Raw genomic sequence first — 21,713 nt, forward strand, 5'->3', positions numbered from 1 at the left:
GAATTGCTGGTAGAGCTTGGTTAGAACCTTTACTGATTCTTTTTTTATTGCCTGCCATATTTCAGTGGGTATTCAATCTCTTCCTGTAGACTTCCAATTTGGTAATGGCTGGAGTGTTGACCTAACTTTATCTTCTAGTACTAGAAGTTCTTGAATGTATGCAATATCTTGTAAGGTATCTTGGATATGGACACCCTTAGTGTACAGTATTTCAGTATACTTCCATCTTTATTTGATCCCTTGAATATGTTATATCCATCAGAACTCTTTAGCATACCAATTCAAAGTTGGAATGTCCTGAGTTCAACATTATTTGGATCAGATTTTGGAACCAGACAGCGCTCTCTTTAGCAAAAATCCCAATGTCCAATTGATAGCAGCAAGTGATCCTTCCTTCCTTCCTTCCTTCCTTCCTTCCTTCCTTCCTTCCTTCCTTCCTTCCTTCCTTCCTTCCTTCCTTCCTTCCTTCCTTCCTCCCACCCTCCCTCCCTCCCTCCCTCTCTCTCTCTCTCTCTCTCTCTCTTTTATGATTCTTTGCTGCTGTATACTTGCTGGCTGTATTTTTAACCAGTCTGGATCTGGTAGTTTTAGCCAGTGCAGACATTATAAAGATTGTGATTCCAGGATACAGATATTCCACCAGGGCTATTTTTCCTCATTTGAATAAAAGTGACAAATGCTATATGCCAGCTGAAGACTTAACATAATCGTTTAATTAGAATTTTCAGAATGTGTCTTAGAGAATCTGAATCACAACATTTTTCTTGGTTTTTTAAGGTCATTTTGAATGGAAATGCCACAAGTTAGTAAGTACTGTATTAGCTTCTTCCTCACTGCTCCTTTTTTTCTGAATTATAGCAGCATTGTTCTCAACTTCAGTGCATCTGCCAGAATCCATTAACTATTTCACTTTCCAAAACGTCTAAATATTATGTATACTTAGCACATCTTTTTCATTCGCACTTAATTTGCACAATCTGGACAAGGTGATTTAATTTCCATGTAAGAGATACCGAAAGTATTTATCAATTTAACACAATTTTATTCTGACCAGCCTCCCCAAAACTGTAGTAAGATCATTCCTGTCCCCAGGCGTATATAAATCTGGGGAAGAAGGGGGAAACAAACAAGGCCAGACTTTCATTTTTAACATTACAATTCTTATAATAATTAGTTGGCATGAAATGATTAGCATGATAGAACAAGTGCCAAGCAGTTGACTTTGGGGAGATGATAGAATTTCTTTTCTTTTCTTTTTTTTTGTCTGCAATGCAGTACATTGGATTAGCTGCTTCTGTAGCTACATGAAAGCTAAGGAAAGGTTAAAAAAAAAAAAGATAGCCTCATATTGTATAATAAGGAACCAACCAACTATTTTAGTGGTGTGAGGAGGAAATACCATATTTGGTTCAAAATTGGGAAAGCGATGTGCCAGATTTTATCCTATCACCTTCTTTATATAACGGAAAAAATGAAAAGTGCCAAAAGAAAAAATGGAATTAAAACCGTGGGAAGAAACATCAACAATTTTAGACATGCTGATGATATCACTTGCAGGTCAGAAGTGAGGAAGATTTAAGGGTCTCTTGTGAAAGTGAAAACTCTGTAAAAGCCTGTCTGATTTTTCTGACTATTTTTTAAAAAAATGTGAATAGTCAATGCCAGCCAATAATAGGCAGAGGAGCAGATGATGATACTTTCCATAAGAATGGTCTCTAGCTCATAAAGAGACACCCACTACTTGAATGTAAAACTGGGACAGATCTAAAAAGAATAGTGTACTGTACAGGCATCATACTGACAATAATGGTAATATTGTTATTAATATTGTTTTTTTTTCTAATTGTAGAAAATAAAAGTCCTATACAAAATCCAGTTTCTAAACTTTAGGAATCTATATTTGCCAACTCCAGCTGAAAACAATTCTGGGAATTCTTTTCTCTTAATAAATGCAGTGATGGGAAAGCACCATAATCATGCTTGTATATGTACATGCTTTTAGTGCAAATGTGCATGTGTATTGATTTTTTTTTAACATTTTGATTTTAAAAAGTCAGAGCAACATAAAAAGTCTTTAAATCAATATCAAACTGTTCCTCATTTCCATTTCTTGTAACAACGCTTTATTACTGCAATCATGTGCTAGCTCTGGGTCTATATAACCACTTTAATGCATATAATGACATTAGACTAGAAAGATCAAATACTCAAGGGAGTCAGTATGGAACTACTCTAGGGTTAGAATATTGACTTAAAACTGGGGAAACCCATCATTTTCATTTTCTTAAGTCAAGTTTTAGCTCTCAGTAACAGTGGAGGGTCTGCCAACAGCCTTGGCAGCAAGATCAGAGCAAGAATCAACTGCTGTGTGCAATGGAAAGCTCATCTGCTGAAAAACAGGCAAGAATCTTGATAATCACACCAGAAATTTCTTTTCCTTTTGTCCTTTTGTCCACTGCTGGCAAATTAGCAAAACAGAATTACAAGCTTCAAAAGCCCACTAAAACGGAAATGCCTACAAAAATGATTCCAGAAAGAGGGCACAACTTTGCCTCTTACTGTTTGTTACATACCTGTTGTGCCTCATCTTCTCACAACCCTCAGAAATATATTCTGCTCAATTGTCCTGCAGCAAGAGTTTGTGTAAAAAGAATAACAACTCATTACTCTTGAGCATATCTTTTATTTTATTTCATGAATCATTTCAGCATCCTCTCATTGGCCTTACCACTGATGAATTTGTTTACATGGCCAGATATCTTTGTATTCTTACTATCCTACCTTAATAAGAACGAATATTTTTTTCTTTCTTTCTATAATTGGAAAGATGGAAATTTGGAAATTGGAAATCTGCATCTAATCTAACAAATGCAACAGCTGTGGCCGTAGCTGACATACATCATGCCTAAAATAGCTCTCCTGTAAGTACAAAAGATGTGTATGCATTATGAAGATACGGTTGCAGCAGATTGATTAAAGTAGATGGTTGCTTAAATTATGTCATGTATTGTTTTAAATGAAATAAAAAGGAAGCTTGCTGTCAGCATTTTTCAAACTCAAACTACATTTTATTTTTTTTCCCAATTTTTTAAAAAAGAGATACCTTAATCTGCAAGTGTCCCAATGACAGGAACAATAACAGTTGTTTAGGAGATGTAATATTCCTAAACCCAGATTCTAGGCCACTGAAACATAAATAAACATGTTTGCATGTGTTGCGGTTGTGGGGTTCATGCCTTTGTGTCATCTATTTGTGCCTTTCGCTATCTCTGCTCCATATCAATACACGGCAGCAGTAATGGAAAATATAATGCCTGGCACCAGAATATGGAGTAAGTGATTACATACTACGGAAAGAGACTTCAGCACAGATGCTATTTATAGCAATGGTTTGATCTTTCACTCAATCTTTAGTTCTACCCAGCTATTGTGGCCTTGATCCAGGATGCACATTCTCAGAAAGTTGTTAAGGCATGTTAAAAGCAAAGGAGCCAAGCCCCTTTTTCCATTTGGTCATTTTATCATTGATTCTTATATGTATGTGAGTGAATGTGCAACCTTTCTGGACTTACATATTCTGTTTGGCTGTGCTAGAAATATTGAGGGATGTGGAAGATTACATTATTGATAGCCAGTGGCAATTTCCACATTTCAAATCTCATTTAGAAATGAATCTATTTTTACATTTCCTTGTTGAATTGAGATTTGAACTAAGGATTGCCCAGATTGTATGTTTCCCTAATTCTTGGATTTTAAAATAATAACCATTTATAAATCGGTTTTATTTTTAACCCAAAAGAAGTATGTTGTATTACTATTAATATTGTCAACTAAGAAACAGATATTCTCTTCATAAATTCAAACAATTACACTGGACAGCACAATCTGAAAGGACAATAAAGTCTTACCCCTGTGGAGAATTTAATCCTACCTTTCCAATTGCTTGCTTGACTCCCTATACTTCAAGCTGGCATTGTTATCAAACTATTACAATGCTTCTTTAGAAATTGTCTAACATTTCATCCTCCTTAATTTAAATCAATTAAATCCAGGCCCCTCTGAAATAATAAAGAAGCCATCTTGCCTTCCCCTCATTCCATGCTTAGTTTTTTCCTCTCAACATTTTATGGAAAGGGAGTTTTGGATTTGTTGCAGCTTGTGGAAGAATATCAAGAAACTGATTATTCTGAAAATAGTTGGGAAAACTCATTATTACAAAAAATGCAAAATCATTTTGAGCACACAAAGAGAGATGTATATGTCTTTTGGATCTTGGTCAATATTGAGAGTGCTCTATTAAAAAGTACACTCTGAAATATTACTACCTATATGATCCTGATTCCAAGGTTGCTATACTCCCCAAGGAGCCCAATCATGCAATCCATCATTCATGTGTGTTCAACTTTTTATAAATGTGGCAGTGATGTCCTTGACAGAATGGTCATACAATTAGATCACATTCAGTGGTTAAGCCGTATAAAGTCTGTAAATGTAAAAGGGATTGGATCTTCTCCAACCACCACCACTGCCACCCTCCACCACCAGCATTTGGAGAGAGAGAAAAATAGAGAAAGAAAATGGGTGTGTGTTCGTGTGTAATTTTTCTATTTTGCCTCCCAAATTATTTAAACGTCTGGATTTTATTATTGCAGTCTTGGAATCACAATGTTTAACTGGCTATTGTAGCAATCTATGCCATTAATTTTCATTATGAATAATTCCAAGAATGGAATTGTTAATATTGGAACAGTTAAACATTAATTACAGCAAGATGTATATTCAGCTATTTAAAGAAGTGATGAAGATAGCTCAAAGTGGAACGCAAGATATAGTTAAGTTAAAGTTCATAGGGTAAAATAGATAGCTATTGTTTGAAAAAAACAGTAAAAATAATTACTTCTCCACAAAATCCTGAAATATTTTTCTTGCAGGCGTTGGCTTCTATCTCAATCCACCCACAGGCCTTCTGTTTCCCATTACTACTGTTAATTTCCCATTTATCTGAAGAAGTGAAAGGCTGGAATAGTAAACATCCTTTAAAAATTTCACAGCCATTTCCTGTAATTTCATAGCTCTTAAGGCTAAGAACCATTCTCTTAAAGGTTTTCATTTTTAATCCTAAATATCAAACAAAGTCATGGCTCTTTATTGACTACAAAATGTGGAATACTTCAGAATGCAACATGCAGAGAATAATCAGATGGACGGCATAAGCATGACAAGAGGAGGGCCATACCTACTGGTATGTTAATTAGTAGACATGTAATGAATTTTTGTTCTATTGGAAGAACATGTCTGAAAAAGTGGGGTGTGATATAAAACTTATGTATGTAAATATGCAGACTGAGTATAGTTTTTTTTAATAAAAAATCACTGTCAAGTGTCTATATGTTTGTATCACATAAGCAGCATGAATAGCAGTTTATACTACCCCTAAAGTTTGCATTGATGATAAAGAGGAGAGAAAACATCATTGCATTTAGCTGCACTTAGTTATGTGCATGAATCTTAACATACAAAATATCTTTCGTGGTTATAGTTCAACGCTGAAAATGCATTTGGATAATGTATGTACCCATTATACCATCACTCCAGTTGAAATGGCACAAGCCACCATTAGAATTATCACAACTAATGCAGATTTGTAATTTCACATTCTTGTTTATAGTAGGCCTTGCCTATTTCTACTTCCATTTTAGGTGCTTGCTGGAGAAATACTAACAACAAAGCTTACTTAAAACAGGGCTTCTTTCTCTCGTCACCCTCCCCACACTCAAAGGCACTCAAAAGTGTTTTGGAGCTGCTAAGATAATAAATGGCTTCTAGCTTCAGTAAAAAGAGAAAGGATGCTCTATTCAGAGGGCTTTAACTCAACAGGAAGATTGGGAAGGGCAGTAAAGTAAAATGGCATGAAATCAGCTATCCCATGTGATACTTTTTTACTTTACTTAGGCTGTTTGTTTGTTTGTTTGTTGGATAGTTAGGGAGTTCTTTATAAGTATAGCCTTGCAGCTTTCATTCAAAATACAAGAGCTTGATTTAAAAAGTGATTGAGTCCTCATGGCATCTGATAGAACCATATGGAGAATACTGTATAGAAAACATATATATATATATATATATATATATATATATATATATATATTTCAATCATTATTTTATTTATTAACATATATATATATATATATATGTTCATATGTCATACATAGTTTTAAATGTGGTTTATAAAACAAATTACAACAGCTTAGTTCACAAATAATATTCAGTCACAAACAACAATTTATATAATACTAATTCATAAATCTTTATGACTAGATTCAAGGAATATACTAAGCCAAAACATCAAGTCTCATTATGACTTAGTGTGATGTATGAATCCAGTGTACGTATGTATTTTTACAAGGAGCATTCAGAACTGACTAGCATAGCTGAAATTACATTGTTAAGTACTTATGGACAATGTGAAAGACAAAGGAATATCAAAGAGAAATCTATGTTTTGCTTTATTGATTAAACAAAGCTTTTAAGTCTGTGGATCACAGCAAATCATCTGCTTATTGTAGAAATTTTATGATGTCCAGGAAGCAATACTTAGAACAGAATATAGAGGAACTAGCAGATTTCACATTCAAAATGTGAAAAGAATGCACCAACATTCTGTTTATTTAATGTATGTGAAGACTATGTAATAGAAAGTGCTGGATTAAAAGCAAGAGAAATTTGAATAAAAATTGCTGGAAAGCTATTTACCTCAGAATTTCTTTTTAATGTGAAAGAAGAGATTTATGCAGAAATCATGAATATTGAAAAGAGTTCAGAAATTTGCCTCTGATTTTTGTATGACAGTTTGCTTTAGAATAGAATAGAATAGAATAGAATAGAATAGAATAGAATAGAATAGAATAGAATAGAATAGAATAGAATAGAATAGAATAGAATAATAGAGTTGGAAGGGACCTTGGTGGTCTTCTAATCCAACCCCTGCTCAAGCAGAAATCTCTATACCATTTCAGATAAACGATTGTCCAGTCTTTTTCTGAAAGCCTCCAGTGATAGAGGACCCACAACTTCTGAAAGTAAGATGCAAAATCCTCTCTCAATAAAGGGGAATATTTATAGCTCAGGGTTGAAATGAGGGGACCTTGGTGCTCTCTGAGATTAGTTGTTTTCTTGCAGATATTTTATTACCTAAACTAGGTAACATCATCAGTGCTAGTACTTATGATGTTACCTAGTTTGGGTAATGAAACATCTGCAAGAAAGCAACCAAGCCAGAGAGCACCAGGACCTCTCAAAAGCCTGTCTACTACTCAGTATTTAAAAAAATGTCAACAACCAAAGCATATATAATACAATTATATGAAGGTGATTTTGCAGTGGTACAGACTCTGTTGTTTTAACTCAAAGATTCAAGAATGATATAGCCATAAAACAAAGGTTTAAACATCTGTTTGGGGGAAAAGCTATGGCAGCTCTTAATAAAACATTAAAAGACAGCAATATCACACTGATAACAGATACATATCATCAAACCCTTGTTTTTCCAGTTGTAATATGGTTTTGAAAACTGAGCCATCAGAAATACTAAGCAAACAAAAATGAATTATTTTCATTTTTGAATTGTGGTGATGGAGAAAATTATCACTAGACCACTACAAGTATTTAATAGCAGCTTGCTCATTGTAAGCACTAATAATGAAACTAAACCTTAAATAAAGTATGTTATACACTATGTGAAGGCAAGAGTAATAAAGAATGACCCCAATACTTGGAAAAATCAAAGTCAATTGGAAAAAGAGGCGAACTGGAAACAATTTCTATTAATAAATTATAATAAATATTGTCTATTTATTATCACAGATAATGCAAGGGTGAGCTTACAGGAATTAATAGAAGCAGTATGGATAGATACTACTGATGAAATAGCATCCTTTGGGTGACAAAGAAGCAACTGTGTAATTAATAAGTATTGTATTGTATAGCATACAATATTAACAAACTAACATAGCATACAATATTAATATATTTTTTAGAAACCCAAGACCTGATAAGACCTGGCCTTCAGATGTTGCCAAATTTATATCCTTCATCACTGATCATACTATTTGGTAGAACTGGAAGATTCAGCAGTTCTCTCATAGCAAAAACTCACTTTGTGCTTATTTCTTTACTGTAAGCCCTCTTAAATATTATTTTAATACAATGCACAGTTGCAACTTAAACCTTTATTTCCATTAACCAGAGTTCTGAGGTCTGCAGTAGAGAATATAAATAGTGACTAAGAAGCCTGTTTCTTAGTTGTGACAAGCACAAATGTGAATCTACAGTTAAATTTAGCAACCTGCTGTCAAACATCCACAATAACAAGCTTCTTAAAATGCTTCTCACCCGTGTCTACTTGTGGAACAAGTAATCCTGGAGATTTCCAGGTGGCAAAGATTTATCAGGCAGCAGAATTGGATATAAAGAAAGTATATACAAAACGTATCAGATATGCAAAGACTAAAGGAGAGGTCAAGTTCTTGTATATCCACCAAAACATAGCTGTGTTTTAAAGTGCATCTTGGTGCTCATTCTGGGGAGAAGGAATCTTAGAGATTTAAATAAAGCAATGGAACTGGATATATAACCCTAAACTGACTTTCACCAATTTGAAATATCTTTCAAGTAGTTTTTTTATATCCAGTTATTAGTAGTAGTATTTATTTAGTGTATGTCATGTACTCCTCATACACTAAATAAATAATAATACTAATAAATGGATATAAGAAAACTTCTTGAAAGATATTTCAGATTGGTCAAATCAGTTTAGCAGAAGAAACCTAAGAAAATTCAGGGTCTCAGATGGATTGTAAATTCTCCCAGTGAATACAGACTACAGGTAATTCTCGACTTATGACCACTCAGTTTGACAGCACTGAAAAATGTCACTTCTAAAGTGTCCTCACACGACCTCTGCAGTGTTCCTGCAGTCACATGATCAAAATTAAGGTGCTGTCAGACCCCAAGAACAACACGTGGAGTTACTTTTGAGTAGGTTCTTTAATATTTTGACCTACAGACAGAATCTTGCCAGGCTAAAGCAACATAACTGTAGATATACATACCCTGTGAACTGCTAGGGGTCATCTTCGCTCTTTTCCTGCTTACCAGGCTTTCCAAGCTCTGTTGCCTCTTTGCTGTCTGGGAAGCATTCTCTCCCTCCTCGGACTCCAGATTACATTCCAGCACAGGTGCTTGAGAACTAGCATGTATTCATGACAGTTGCAGCATCTTGGGGTCATATGATTGTCATTTGTAACCTTTCCAGGAGACTTCTGACAAGCAACGTCAATGGGGAAAACTGAATTTGCTTAATGATGGCATGATTTGCTTAATGATGGCATGATTTGCTTAACAACCATTCATTTAATGACCATGGCAAAAAAGAGTGTAAAGTTGGGCATGACTCACTTAACCTTATTATTGGCAATGGAAGTTGTGGTCCCAATCGAAGTTGTAATTTAACCACCTTTTGTTCAGCGACCATTCAAAGTTATGATGGCATTGGATGAATGGTGAACTCCCAGTCTTTGAAGTTACAATGATTGCAGTACCCTTGCAGCCACCAGATCAAAATTTGGGCAGTTGGCAGCCATCCACACTTTTGACCTCCCCCCCCCCAATCTCTGCCCTTTTAGCTGCCCTGCATAGTATCACTCTTTGGCAGTGACAGTAGCACTAGGGTAGAGACCCGGGAGTTTCAGTAATCTCAATCAGTCACCCTTTGCCTCTACTTCAGCCCCAGTGCCACTTGCTACGGAGAATTCCTGCCTCAACCCACTGTTTTCCAAATTGTAAATGCCATTCTTGCATTGATTTGGAAACTCTCAGGAGCTTCCTGAAGGTTTTCCAAAGCATTATGAGCATGTCGTGTGCAATTTGGAAAACAGTGCATGTTATTTGGAGAATGGCAGGAGCAGACTTGGTAAGAAAGCCTAGCATGGTCAGCAGCTACCTCACATAGGGCTAGGCTGGGCACACCTCATCAGCAGTGGGTAGAAGATGGTGAAGGGGGCTCCATTATTCATCACTTTTATTTTCTAGATTATATGCGATATCTAGGAATAAAAAAATAAAAGGAATTGGAATAATAAAAACATTTTTTTAAAATTTGCTTAGAATTTAAATCATCTTTAAAAATTATAAAGTTATAAAAAGTAGAGTGGGACAGCAGGAGATGATGATAAAGGAGATGACCATGTTGAGGATTAATGCCTATGACATCATATAACAAGGGATACCAAATATAAACAAGGAGCCTTAGAACTGAACTGATAGTGTAAGGAGTGAGAGGATTATTATAGCGTTGCTTTCACTAGTTTCTATCTCAGCAGAAAATAGCCACTGTGACCACATAAGGAAGTTTATTTATTTATTCAATTTATATCCCGCCTTTCTCTTAGTGGACTCAGGGCAGTGCACAGCCAGAACTAAAACACATATCAATACAAAATTTAAAATTATTAAAAGAATTAAATAACTGTGGCCCAAAAATTTAAAACATTAAAAACTAAAACCCATTTGACAATTTAAAAAGCTAAAAAAGACTAAAAAAAAGGGGGGGGGTTCACGCCAGCCCTGCTTGATGGAAAAGAACAGTTTTTAGGGCACAGCGAAAAACCCGGAAATCCTATATCCTTCATATCTCCGGGGCAAATCATTCCAGAGGGCAGGACATTGCCTGGCTGACGGCACCCTGAGGAGTCCCTCTCTGTGGGAGCGTACTGGTCGGTGGGAGGCTATCGGCGGCAGAAGGCGGTCCTGCAAATACCCAGGTCCCATGCCATGGAGCGCTTTAAAGGTGGTGACCAACACCTTGAAGCGCACCCGGAAGACCACTGAAGGCCAATGCAGCTCACGCAGGAGAGGTGTCACTTGGGAGCGCCCCCTCGCTCCCATAGTCCCCCGCGCGGCCACATTCTGCACCAGTTGGAGCCTCCGGGTGCTCCTCAAGGGGAGCCCCATGTAGAGAGCATCGCAGTAGTCCAGGCGGGAAGTGACGAGCGCCTAAGTGACTGTGCGTAAGGAGTCCCGATCCAGAAAGGGATGCAACTGGCGAATCAGGCAGACCTGATAAAAAGCCCCCCTGGCCACGGCTGTCATATGCTCTTCTAAAGACAGAGGTGCATCCAGGAGGACACCCAAGTTGCGAGCCCTATCCGTGGGGGCCAATAACTCGCCCCCAATAGCCAGCGATGGCACCAGCAGGCTATATCAGGACGCCGGAAGCCACAGCCACTCGGTCTTGGAAGGGTTGAGTCGAAGCCTGTTACTCCCCATCCAGGTCCGCATGGCCTCCAGGCACCGGGACATCACTTCAAGGGCATCGTTGGGATGGCCTGGGGTGGAGATGTACAGCTGAGTATCATCAGCGTACTGATGGAACTCCACCCCAAAGTTGTTCTGGTTTATTTTTATTTACACTTTTAAGATTATAAAATAACTTCTTTTCCTATTGCTCTCATCAAAATGAGTCACAAAACATTGCAATAGTCAATATCTAAGTCAATGCACAATAGTAAACAAGGTAGTTATATAATATAAATGTGAAAGAAAACCATTGCTTTTATTCGTGATTCTGTGATGTATATGTAATATGGATTATTTTACCCAAAACCTGCTGTTTTGTATTGCAACACTAGATGTCAGTCTTCCAGCACTGTCGACTAGATGCTGCATTATGTTTCTCACATTCTAGATTGTTCTTTCATCTAATTCTTCAGACAAACATCAGACAGGGCCTTCTGAAAAGTCTACAAAATAAAGGATTAATTGGAGCTTTTATGACTGGCATCCCAATTCAGAATATATTTGTTGCCGTATCAGCTTCCATTCAGCTTCCACTTGTTCCAAACTATAGCCTTTCTTGAAGAACCCTGGAAGAATCATATTATGTGTTTAAAATATTCTTAAGACTTGGATTTAATTAAGGCCATGACATGTCTATTTCAAATAAGCAAGTCCATCCTCCGTGTTCTTTGATATAACCAGCACAGTAGTGTATCATTTTTGTGGGTAACACATCTTTAAAAAGAAAGACAAAAATCTCTTATCTAATGTATTTGAAATTGCAAATTATTAAGCATAAATCCATGTTAGAGTCAAATTATTACTAGTCATTTCCGTTTCTCAGAGAACTTTGAAAAATGTAGTTCTATGAAAAGGAATTGAGGATTATGACATAATCTTTGAATAATATCAGATGAGTTAAAATTAAATGTATCAGATCCAAATATTAGACAGTTTGAGGATTTGATGAGTTATTTTTTTACTTGAGGCAAGGATGATATCCTCAGGCCATTCCACATATAAAAACAACTGAATTGGCAGATGATTTTTTTTATCCTGGGTCAGCATCCTCTATCACAGGGGTCCCCAACCCCCAGTCCATGGACTGGCACCGGGCCACAGCATGCCAGAAACTGGGCCACACAATCAAGTTGTTCTGTCCCCGTCCCCACACACACACAAACAGCCAGCCGGGGGTTAAAGAAGTACTCGGCACACACAAGGTTCGTTATCAGGAACTTGGCAGCAATACGATAACCGTCTGCCTAGTGCTTTACTACAAGAAGAGGGAGTGTTCCTCCACCAGATAACACCAACTAATACACACAGTTTTCAAAACAGTCCAGCTCAAACATGAAACCTTCAGCAGATCAGGCGTTGTACAAAGTGACTAGCCAGAAGTTAGCTTTGTCCGTCACAGAGTCTAAATGGACACCACACTCTCTTATATAGCCTGTGGGGTGTGGTCCAGTGACTCAGCTTAATCTCTGGCACGCCTCCTCATCTGCTGCAAATGTTTATCTCGCCTTTGTTGGCGTGGATCCAGGAACGACTTATCACCCACATCGCTGTCATCGGAGACACCTGGCTCCTGGTCAATCTCCTTTCCCTCGGCAGACACCTGAGGCATTGCCAGAGAGGAGGGGCCTGGAGAGGGAGGCCTGGCCGGCTCCTCTCCTTCATGTTCGGAGCCTTCTTCCTCCGATAAAATGGGCTCGGGGATCGGAGTCACAACACAAGTAAAGATGCAGGATGCAGATCTGTCGGATGCAGGCAGCATGCAAAACCGCACCCCCTCTGGTCCGTGGAAAAACCTGTCTCCACGGAACCAGTCCCTGGTGCCCAAAAGGCTGGGGGCCTCTGCTCTACCATAGAATACTTTACCAATTCTGTACTGTATATCTCCCTCTCACTCTGCCAAATGGTTAGGACCTGTCCAGATAGCCATGAAAAGGGAAGTCAGGAACTAAAGCTGGGAATCAGAATCTAAGACCAGGATGAAGTGCATCAGAGCAAGTTATACCACTGTTATCCAGGCAAGGTCCCAGGTCAAAACCAAAAAGCTTTTTAACCTTCCCTGTTCAAATGAGACTACTTCAGTGAGCAGAAGAAAATCAGAGGTTACATGTAAATGCTCCAGTCTCCAGGAGAGGCCCCAAGTTGCAGTTTTGCAGATCACTATGGGGGAAGGAAAACTCCTAATAAGTTTCACTTCTAGTAAGATTGGTAGTACTCTGACTACCAGTGCTAGAACTGGTAGTACAAATACTGCATGTGACATTTCCACAGAATGGAGATTCCAAACAGCTTGTTAGAATAATGGCACTGAAGGCTTTTCCAATGGAAACTCTGATATTGCTTCTTGTATCTCCTTGGTTATGGCACAGTAGGTCCTTGAGCTCTTTTGCCAATGTTTCTATATTGGACGTTAGAAAAATAAAGTTGGGGGGCAGGGGGAGAGAGACTCACCCCAACGGCTTGTGATCTTCCTTCCTGGCTTCCTATTGACTTTGCTTGGGGGAAGCCAGCAAGGAAGGTAGCAAATAATGATCATGTGATTGTGGGATGCTGCAGCTTTAGTGTCTTAAGTGCAAGTTGATTGCAACCCAAATTTTACTACCCAAACTTTCAGCACCATCATAATTTTGGATGGTCATTCAACAAATGGTCATAACACAAGGACTATCTATATAGTATTGTGGAAAGATGCATGCTAGCTTTGATATAGCATCTTGATTCTGGGTTTGGGGCTTAAGAGAGTTTGTGTGCTTTTATCATCTGATTTATTTATTAAGTCTTCAAGCCCTACTCAGTTTCTTATGCCACAGAAGTCCATACATTATACTGAGCCACAACATACCTCCTTAGCTCTTGTGTTCTTAGCTCAGCCAGAATATCTCACTCTAACCTCCCCCATGAATTGTGATGAATACTAGTGATTGTCCTTATAGTGTGAGATAACTTCCTTTGTGTATCACCCATTATATCTTGGTAAAAATGTGACAAAGATAATAAATAAAATGTTCTGCTTTGGGAATTTTTGAGAAGGCTCTTTTAACATACATCCCCTTTTCTATTCTGAAAATAATGGATTTATTTATTAAGTATTTAAATAAATTATATTTAAATATCTAATAAATAAATACAATATGAATACATAAGTATATGAGAACCAGTTTGGTCTAGTGGTTAAAGACATCAGGCTAGAAAATGGAACGCCATGAATTTAAGTGCCTCCTTAGCCCTGAAAGCAGTTGGTGACCTTGGGCTAGTCACTCTCTTGGCCCAATGTACTTCACAAGGTGGTTGGGGGAAAAATAGGAAGTGGAAGATATGTTAGATATGTTTGTTTCATTGACTATTTGTAAGAATAATAAAGGCAATCAATCAATACACACATATACATACATACATACATACGTGTTAATCATGTGCCCTGTGGTGTACCAGGCAGGAACAGTCTGTTTCCTAGGTACAGACAATAAGGGGCTGCTATTGAACATGATGTAGAGGCTAGCAGTGCTGGGTCACTGCTACTGATATTAGCTGTTGGTAGTTGGTGGCCCAGTGCAGCTATGACAGAGGAAAAGATTTTGATCACTATCCCCTTCTGTTTTCGTAGTACCAATGGTTTGCCATTGCCTTCTTCTAAGCACTGGCTTCATCTCCTAGTTTCTAGCTTGGTGCCTTTAAGCACTACACCAAAATGGCTCTTAGTAAAAGAGGAAGGGTGTTTTTTTTAAAAAAACCATCTCCTCTGGGTGACAAATATGCTAGGTACACCCCAGTTTGTGACCACATTGGCTGAAATATAATTTTTGGTAGCTGTTGATACCATCTAATACATGGGTGTCAAACTTGCCCCGTCATGTTGCCGTCATATGACTTTGCCAACATTTTCCCCCTTTGCGGAGATGGAGTAGGCGTGGCCTGTGCTTGACACATCCGGCCCACCGGTCACCAGTTTGACACCCCTGATTTCTAATGCTTTTTTAATGGACGCTGTCCCCCTCTTTTATGCAGTAGTACTAATGTCAAGGAAGCTAATTCTTTTCCAGCACAGTTTGTCCTCAACTTACAATCATTCATTTAGTGATTGCTCGAAATTACAACAGCACTGAAACAAGTGACTTATGACCAGTCCTCACACTTACATCTAGCATCCCCACACAGTCATATGATCAAAATCTGAGTGCTTGGTGATTGGCATGTTTTTATGGTGGTTGCAGTGTCCTGGGGTCATGTGATCACCATTTGCAACTTCCCCAGCCGGCTTCCAACAAGTGCAGTTAGTGAGAGAAGCCAGATTCACTCAATCATGTGATTCACTTAAATACAATGATTTGCATAACAACCATGGGAAAAAATAATGTCTGATTTCATGATACCTCAAAGATGTGGAAACAAAACCTTATTGGGTGCACCTCACTTAGCCACCATCTTTCTTAGCAACAGACGTTCTGGCCAGTGGTGGGTTCCTCCCGGTTCGGCCTGGTTCTCCTGAGCCGGTAGCGGTGACGATATGATGTCACCGAACTGGTTCTGCCTACCCCGTGCCCACCCCCACCCACCCCGTTTCCCCCACCCCACCCCACCCGCGTTATTCTTACCTTTTATTTGGCCTCACCCCCAATCTATTGCTGCCTCCTGAGTCCCAGCTGATGGCTAGAGGGAAAAAAACTGTTTAAACCCTTGCCGCGGGGCTTCAAAGGGCCGCCCTACAGCTGATCAGTGGTAAAAGAAAACAAATCAGTAGACCAGTGCCTGCAAAAATACATGAGTAGATCAGTGCCTGCAAAAATAAATGGGTAGACCAGTGCCTGCAAAAAATAAATGGGTAGATCTGCAAGCAGTTAAAAACCTGGTAGACCAGTATCTCTGCTAATTCCTAAATAATTGTCACATGACCATCAAGCCACGCCCACAAAGTAAGCCATGCCCACAGAACCGATAGTAAAAAATTTTAGAACCCACCCCTGGTTCTGGCCCCAATGGTGAATGTAAGTTAAGGACTACCTGCAAATCAGAATTAGTCAAGTGACAACTATAGCAGACATCCTTAATTCCATAATTCTACTCATTAAGAGAAATAGACACCTCTGTTATTTACCTACCTATCCACCCGCCCACCTACCTGTATCATAATAGGATTCCCAGCAGTTTTCTGCAAGTTATGAATAAAATAAAGTCTCTCGTGTCATGTTATGTTCGGAAACAGAAGCTATTTTTGGCACCATTTTTGTCCTCACTGCCATCATCTGTTCTTGCCTGCATGGTAATTGGCCTGGATGGTTATAGCATCTATAAAACTTTCCATGTCTTTGAGGCATCATGAAATCAGACGTTACGTCATGGCATCCTGGAGAAACTTGAATGATTTTGCTGCAATTGGATTCTACAGCAGTGAGAACAACCGAGTTCAAGAATAACGTAGGAAAAATTAGAAAGACAAATGAAGGATAGCAACAACATTTGAAACAAGATACTTGCAAAGAATATTAAAAATTACAGAAAACTTTAGATGATTTAATGTGAAATGAAACACCCTTTTAATAATGTCCTGAAATTTCTGAGAGCTACTAAAGAAGCTGAACATAATACAAGCAAATCAAAGGTGAACATTATTTGGAATTATTTTTTGGTAGATTGTCTCTTGGAAACATGTAGGCCATTGTTTCTGGAAAGAATAACAGTAGGATCTGCAAGCCAATCTTATTTCTCCCATTTGTTTAGCAGTGAAATATTATCCTGTTTTCTGATGGGCCTTTGGGGACACACAGCAATGAAAACAAGATGGTTCAGTTCCCATAAGAATTTGTCCATCTGTTCTTAGCTGTGTTTCATTCTTCCTGCCACATTTCAGCATGCCTGCATGAATATGGACTAAAACAATGTGTGAACTGGGCAATTGATGGAAATAACTAACAACAACTCATGTCATCATGGAAGCATAATTTTTTTGAGTGATATATTCCTTTATATCAGGCATGTTTAATCTGAGGCTCCAGTGCCATATGCCCTTCAGTGGTTGCCAAAAACTATAATTTTGATGTGAGGTAATTTTGTTGCGTGGGAAATTATCATTTAACTACAGATGGTGCTCGACTTACAACCACAATTGAGCCCAAAATTTCTGTTGCTAAGTGAGACATTTGATAAGTGATTTTACGACCTTTCTTGCCATAGTTGTTAAGTGAATCACTGCATTTGTTAAATTAGTCACAAGGTTGTTAAGTGAATTTGGCTTCCCCATTGACTTTGGTTGTCAAAAGGTCACAAAAGATGATCACATGACACTGCAGTCATCATAAATATGAATCAGTTGCCAAGTGTCTGAATTTTGACCACGTGACCATAGGGATGCTGCAACAGTTGCAGGTGTGAAGAATTGCGTAAGTCACTTTTTTCAGTGCCATTGTAACTGAATGGTTATTAAATGAACTGTTGTAAGTCGAGGACTACCTGTATTTTCAAACTGTAAATTTAATTTTAATTCAATTACATTTAAAAAAATAATTTGCCCAATCTACTATCTTGTCCTACCTTCCTTAATTTTTAGAGTCTAGCGCAAGGCTGTCAAACTCACGGCCCGCAAGTCCACGCCCACACCTGGTTTAGTGAAGGGGGGAAAAGTCACGATACGCCACCGTGACGACACAGGTTTGACACCCCTGGTCTAGTGCATTACATGTCTTTCATTAGCTCTCAGAAATTATGACAAATATTGTGCCTTCTGCCATTTGTATACATACCTACATCATATATATGCATCATGCCATATAGAAATATATGATATGTATTATATATGATAGCAACATCACAGGACTATTGCCAGATTTAGGTTATGCCTAAATGTTCAGTGTTTTCCTGGATTATTATCATCCCATTTTGTCATTGTTTTTCACTGAAATTTATGCTTCATATATTTATTTCAGAAAATTAACAGCTATTGTCAATATTTGATAGTTAAGAAATTGGCCAATGCTGCTTGCTCCTGATTTATCTGAACTGATTGCTGTCTTCACAGTGAGCACTTTTTTGTGCAATTGCCTCAGTGTAACAATTCAGTAGTCCATTCAAATAGTGATATATCATTGCGGCAGTTTAACAAAATTAATGAAATGAGATATGCAGTACAACCTTAGGCAAAGTGTATATTAAAATTACAGTCCTAGGTACTCTTCCTACTGTAGAGACTCGCAATCTTTTGAGACAACAGTTGCACCACATACTGTATTTTTTGGAGAGTAATGCTTATTTTCCTGACTGCAAGTTCTGTAAATTCCCATTTCTGTTTCAGAATGCGAATGCTGCACAAACATCCCTATAAAAATTTATATATATCTAATACATAATACATTTATGCATGGAGCTTTCTAAGTATACACACATGTTTTGAAAGTAATATCCCTACTCTCATGCATATTTCTACTTGCTTTAACTTAATAAATGTATCTTTATGTGTTTCCCAATTTAATAAGGGGAGTCCTTGACTTACAAGTTCATTTTGTGACCATTCAAAGTTACAACAGCACTGAAAAAAGTTACTTATGACCATTTTTCACACTTAGGACCGTTGCAGCATCCCAGTAGTCATGTGATCAAAATTTAGACGCTTGGCAACTGGGTCATATTTATGATGGTTCCAGTGTCCCCGGGATCATGTAATCCCCTTTTGCAACCTTCTGACATGCCGAGTCAGTCTGACAAGCCAGATTCACTTAATCATGTCATTAACTTCACTTCAGTGATTTACTTAACAACTGTGGCAAGAAAGGTGGTAAAATGGGGCAAAACTCACTTTAATTTAATTTAATTTAATTAATTCAATTTATATGCCGCCCCTCTCCGAAGACTCAGGGTGGCTCACAATACATTTTAAAAAAATCATTATAAAAAAACATTTAAAAATTAAAAACATTAAAAACTCATTCACGCTATTCATGGCTGGATCTCGCCAGATCACAAGAGCGAGATCAACGGCCCCAGGCCTGCCGGAAAAGCCAGGTCTTCACCGCTTTTCGGAAGGCCTATAGGGTGGGGATGGTCCGGACCTCAGGAGGTAACTGGTTCCAGAGAGCTGGGGCAGCCACAGAAAAGGCCCTCCCCCATGGGCCCGCCAGCCGGCATTGTTTAGCTGACGGGACCCGGAGGAGACCAACTCTGTGGGATCTTACCGGTCACTGGGAGCTATGTGGCAGAAGGCGGTCTTGAAGATAACCTGGCCCTGAGCCATGTAGGGCTTTAAAGGTAATAACCAACACCTTGAATTGTAACCGGAGACCAATAAGGAGGCAGTGCAACACTTAACAAAAGTATTGCTTAGGAACAGAAATGTTGGGCTCAATTGTGGTCATAGGTCGAGGACTACCTGTGTAGACATTGGGAAAGGGATTGTATTCCATTCCAGTTTGCGTAATGGTTTGTGAAGTGCATTTTTGATAACTTTGCAAAGAAATGTGTACCAAGCAAATTGACAGCCCTCTTTCCAAGTAAATATACTTAGATTTCCATCTATGCTAACTGGACGGAGGAGGCATATCAAGATGTTTAAGACATAAAATATTCATTTTACCTCTCATTCGCCACCTCCTCACCTTCTTTCTACTGTTTCATATGGCTCTGCTATTTTGTCCCAAAGGTGCTTTCTTTCAAAAGGCAACTAGACTTTGTCTCATCTAAGAAGTGAAGCGTCTTCTAGCACAGGGATCTCCAACCTTGGCAACTTTAAGCCTGGATGACTTCAACTCCCAGAACCCTGCTGTCTGGGGAATTCTGGGAGTTGAAGCCCTCCAGTCTTAAAGTTGCCAAGGTTGGAGCCCCCTGTGCTAGCAAAAGAAGAAAGTCCAGTTGACTTTTGAAAGAAAACACCTTTGGGACAACCATGATCTGGACGACTGAGAATCTCCATAGACACCGCTGTGTTGTTGGCCATTGAAGTCACTGGCCTGGGAAACAGGAGTGGAATTGTCAATCCTAAGTAATAAAACAACTCTTGGGGCTATATTTTAATTGATATGTTTTATAGAGCTGTCTGCTTTCAAAATGATTCAAAGGAAATCCTTTGAACTTCATGCAAGCACAGCTCTTCATTAAAGAAGCACTGTCCTTTTTATTTTCAGGCTTTCACATGAGTCTGGAAAAATGAAGCAGTTTGAAGTCAATTCAATGACTTTTGACCGAATAAAGACCAAACAAAATGAGTTTGTGCTTAATGGAGTTGGAGTAGCACTGAAGCCACCGATTGTGTAGGTGAATTGAAATTGGTCCAAGACACATTGTTCAGTTTAGTGCAGTGATTGGAGCTATTGTGAATGACTGTTTGAAAAGAGCAGGTGCTGTGATGATTCTATGTATATTTTTTTCTTCTATAAAATCTTTAATAAAAAGCAAAAAAATAAATAAATTAAAATGTAGACCTAATTGGAAAGATTGGAAAGATAGTGACTGTGAGATGTAAAATAGGTTGGTGATCTTTAAAAAAAGGAGCCCTTACTCTGTGTTATCTGTTTCTTCCTTTTTAAATATATGCTGAGTGAAAGAATTCAGTTTAAAAAATGGCTTAGGGCAAAGGTCAACAACATAATCCTATTTAAAAAGATCTGTTTTTTAAAAAAATTAAGACAGCAGGTTACTAATTCTCACCAGATTTTAACATTGTCATAAAATACTGTTTTTCCAAACTTCATGAGATCTTGCATGAGAACTACTTCTACGATATCATAGTCAAATTTATTTATTATTAATCAAATTATTATAGTCATGTGATTTTACAAACTTACATATTAGATTTCAGCAACGCCATACAATTTTGAGTGACTACAATGATGAGTCCTAGCTTAAAATATTTGGAGCAGGAACTCTTAAACCCATTGTAAAGTGTTGCCCATACCAATAGAAGAGCAGCGTATGTCAGCATAAGAACTCAAAGGCAGTCATGACCAACCGAAGTGCCTAGATAGGCTTTATAAGTAATCATGACTTTTTTTGTGGCAAGAATACTGAAAACACCAGAAATTTATAGCTCCTGTATTTTGTTTTTAACTACAAACCTACGGAAGTATAGTAGGAAGCAATGGTGGGTTTCAAAATTTTTTACTACCGGTTCTGTGGGTGTGGCTTGGGGGGCGTGGCATGGTGGGCATGGCAGGGGAAGGATACTGTAAAATCTCCATTCCCACCCCACTCCAGGGGCAAGGATACTGTAAAATCTCCATTCCCTCCCCAATCCAAGGGCAAGGATACTGTAAAATCTCCATTCCCTCCCCAATCCAGGGGAAGGTTACTGCAAAATCTCCATTTCTTCCCAATCAGCTGGGACTCAGGAGGCAGAGAATAGATGGAGGTGGGGCCAGTTAGAGGTGGTATTTACTCATTCTCGA

At 38.3% G+C, this 21,713-nt stretch overlaps 1 protein-coding gene across 3 annotated transcripts in view; it reads left to right on the plus strand.

Annotated features, from left to right (window-relative positions):
• ACYP2 (acylphosphatase 2) overlaps positions 1-21,713 on the plus strand; it is a 55,348-nt gene that overhangs the window by 23,460 nt on the left and 10,175 nt on the right. The window contains exon 4 of one of the 3 annotated variants that reach the window (XM_087888398.1): positions 2,828-2,921. The exons of 1 other annotated variant lie outside the window; for it this stretch is intronic. In XM_087888398.1, coding sequence (XP_087744524.1) covers positions 2,828-2,909 — 82 coding nt within the window. In that variant the 3' untranslated portion in view covers positions 2,910-2,921. Of the gene's footprint in view, positions 1-2,827; positions 2,922-20,453; positions 20,580-21,713 lie in introns of all 3 variants that reach the window. One more of the 3 variants, XM_034427373.3, reaches the window with a different exon arrangement.

This window comes from Pantherophis guttatus, chromosome 1 (genome assembly GCF_059756535.1).
Source record: "Pantherophis guttatus breed Tessera chromosome 1, ASM5975653v1, whole genome shotgun sequence".
NCBI lineage: Eukaryota > Metazoa > Chordata > Lepidosauria > Squamata > Colubridae > Pantherophis > Pantherophis guttatus.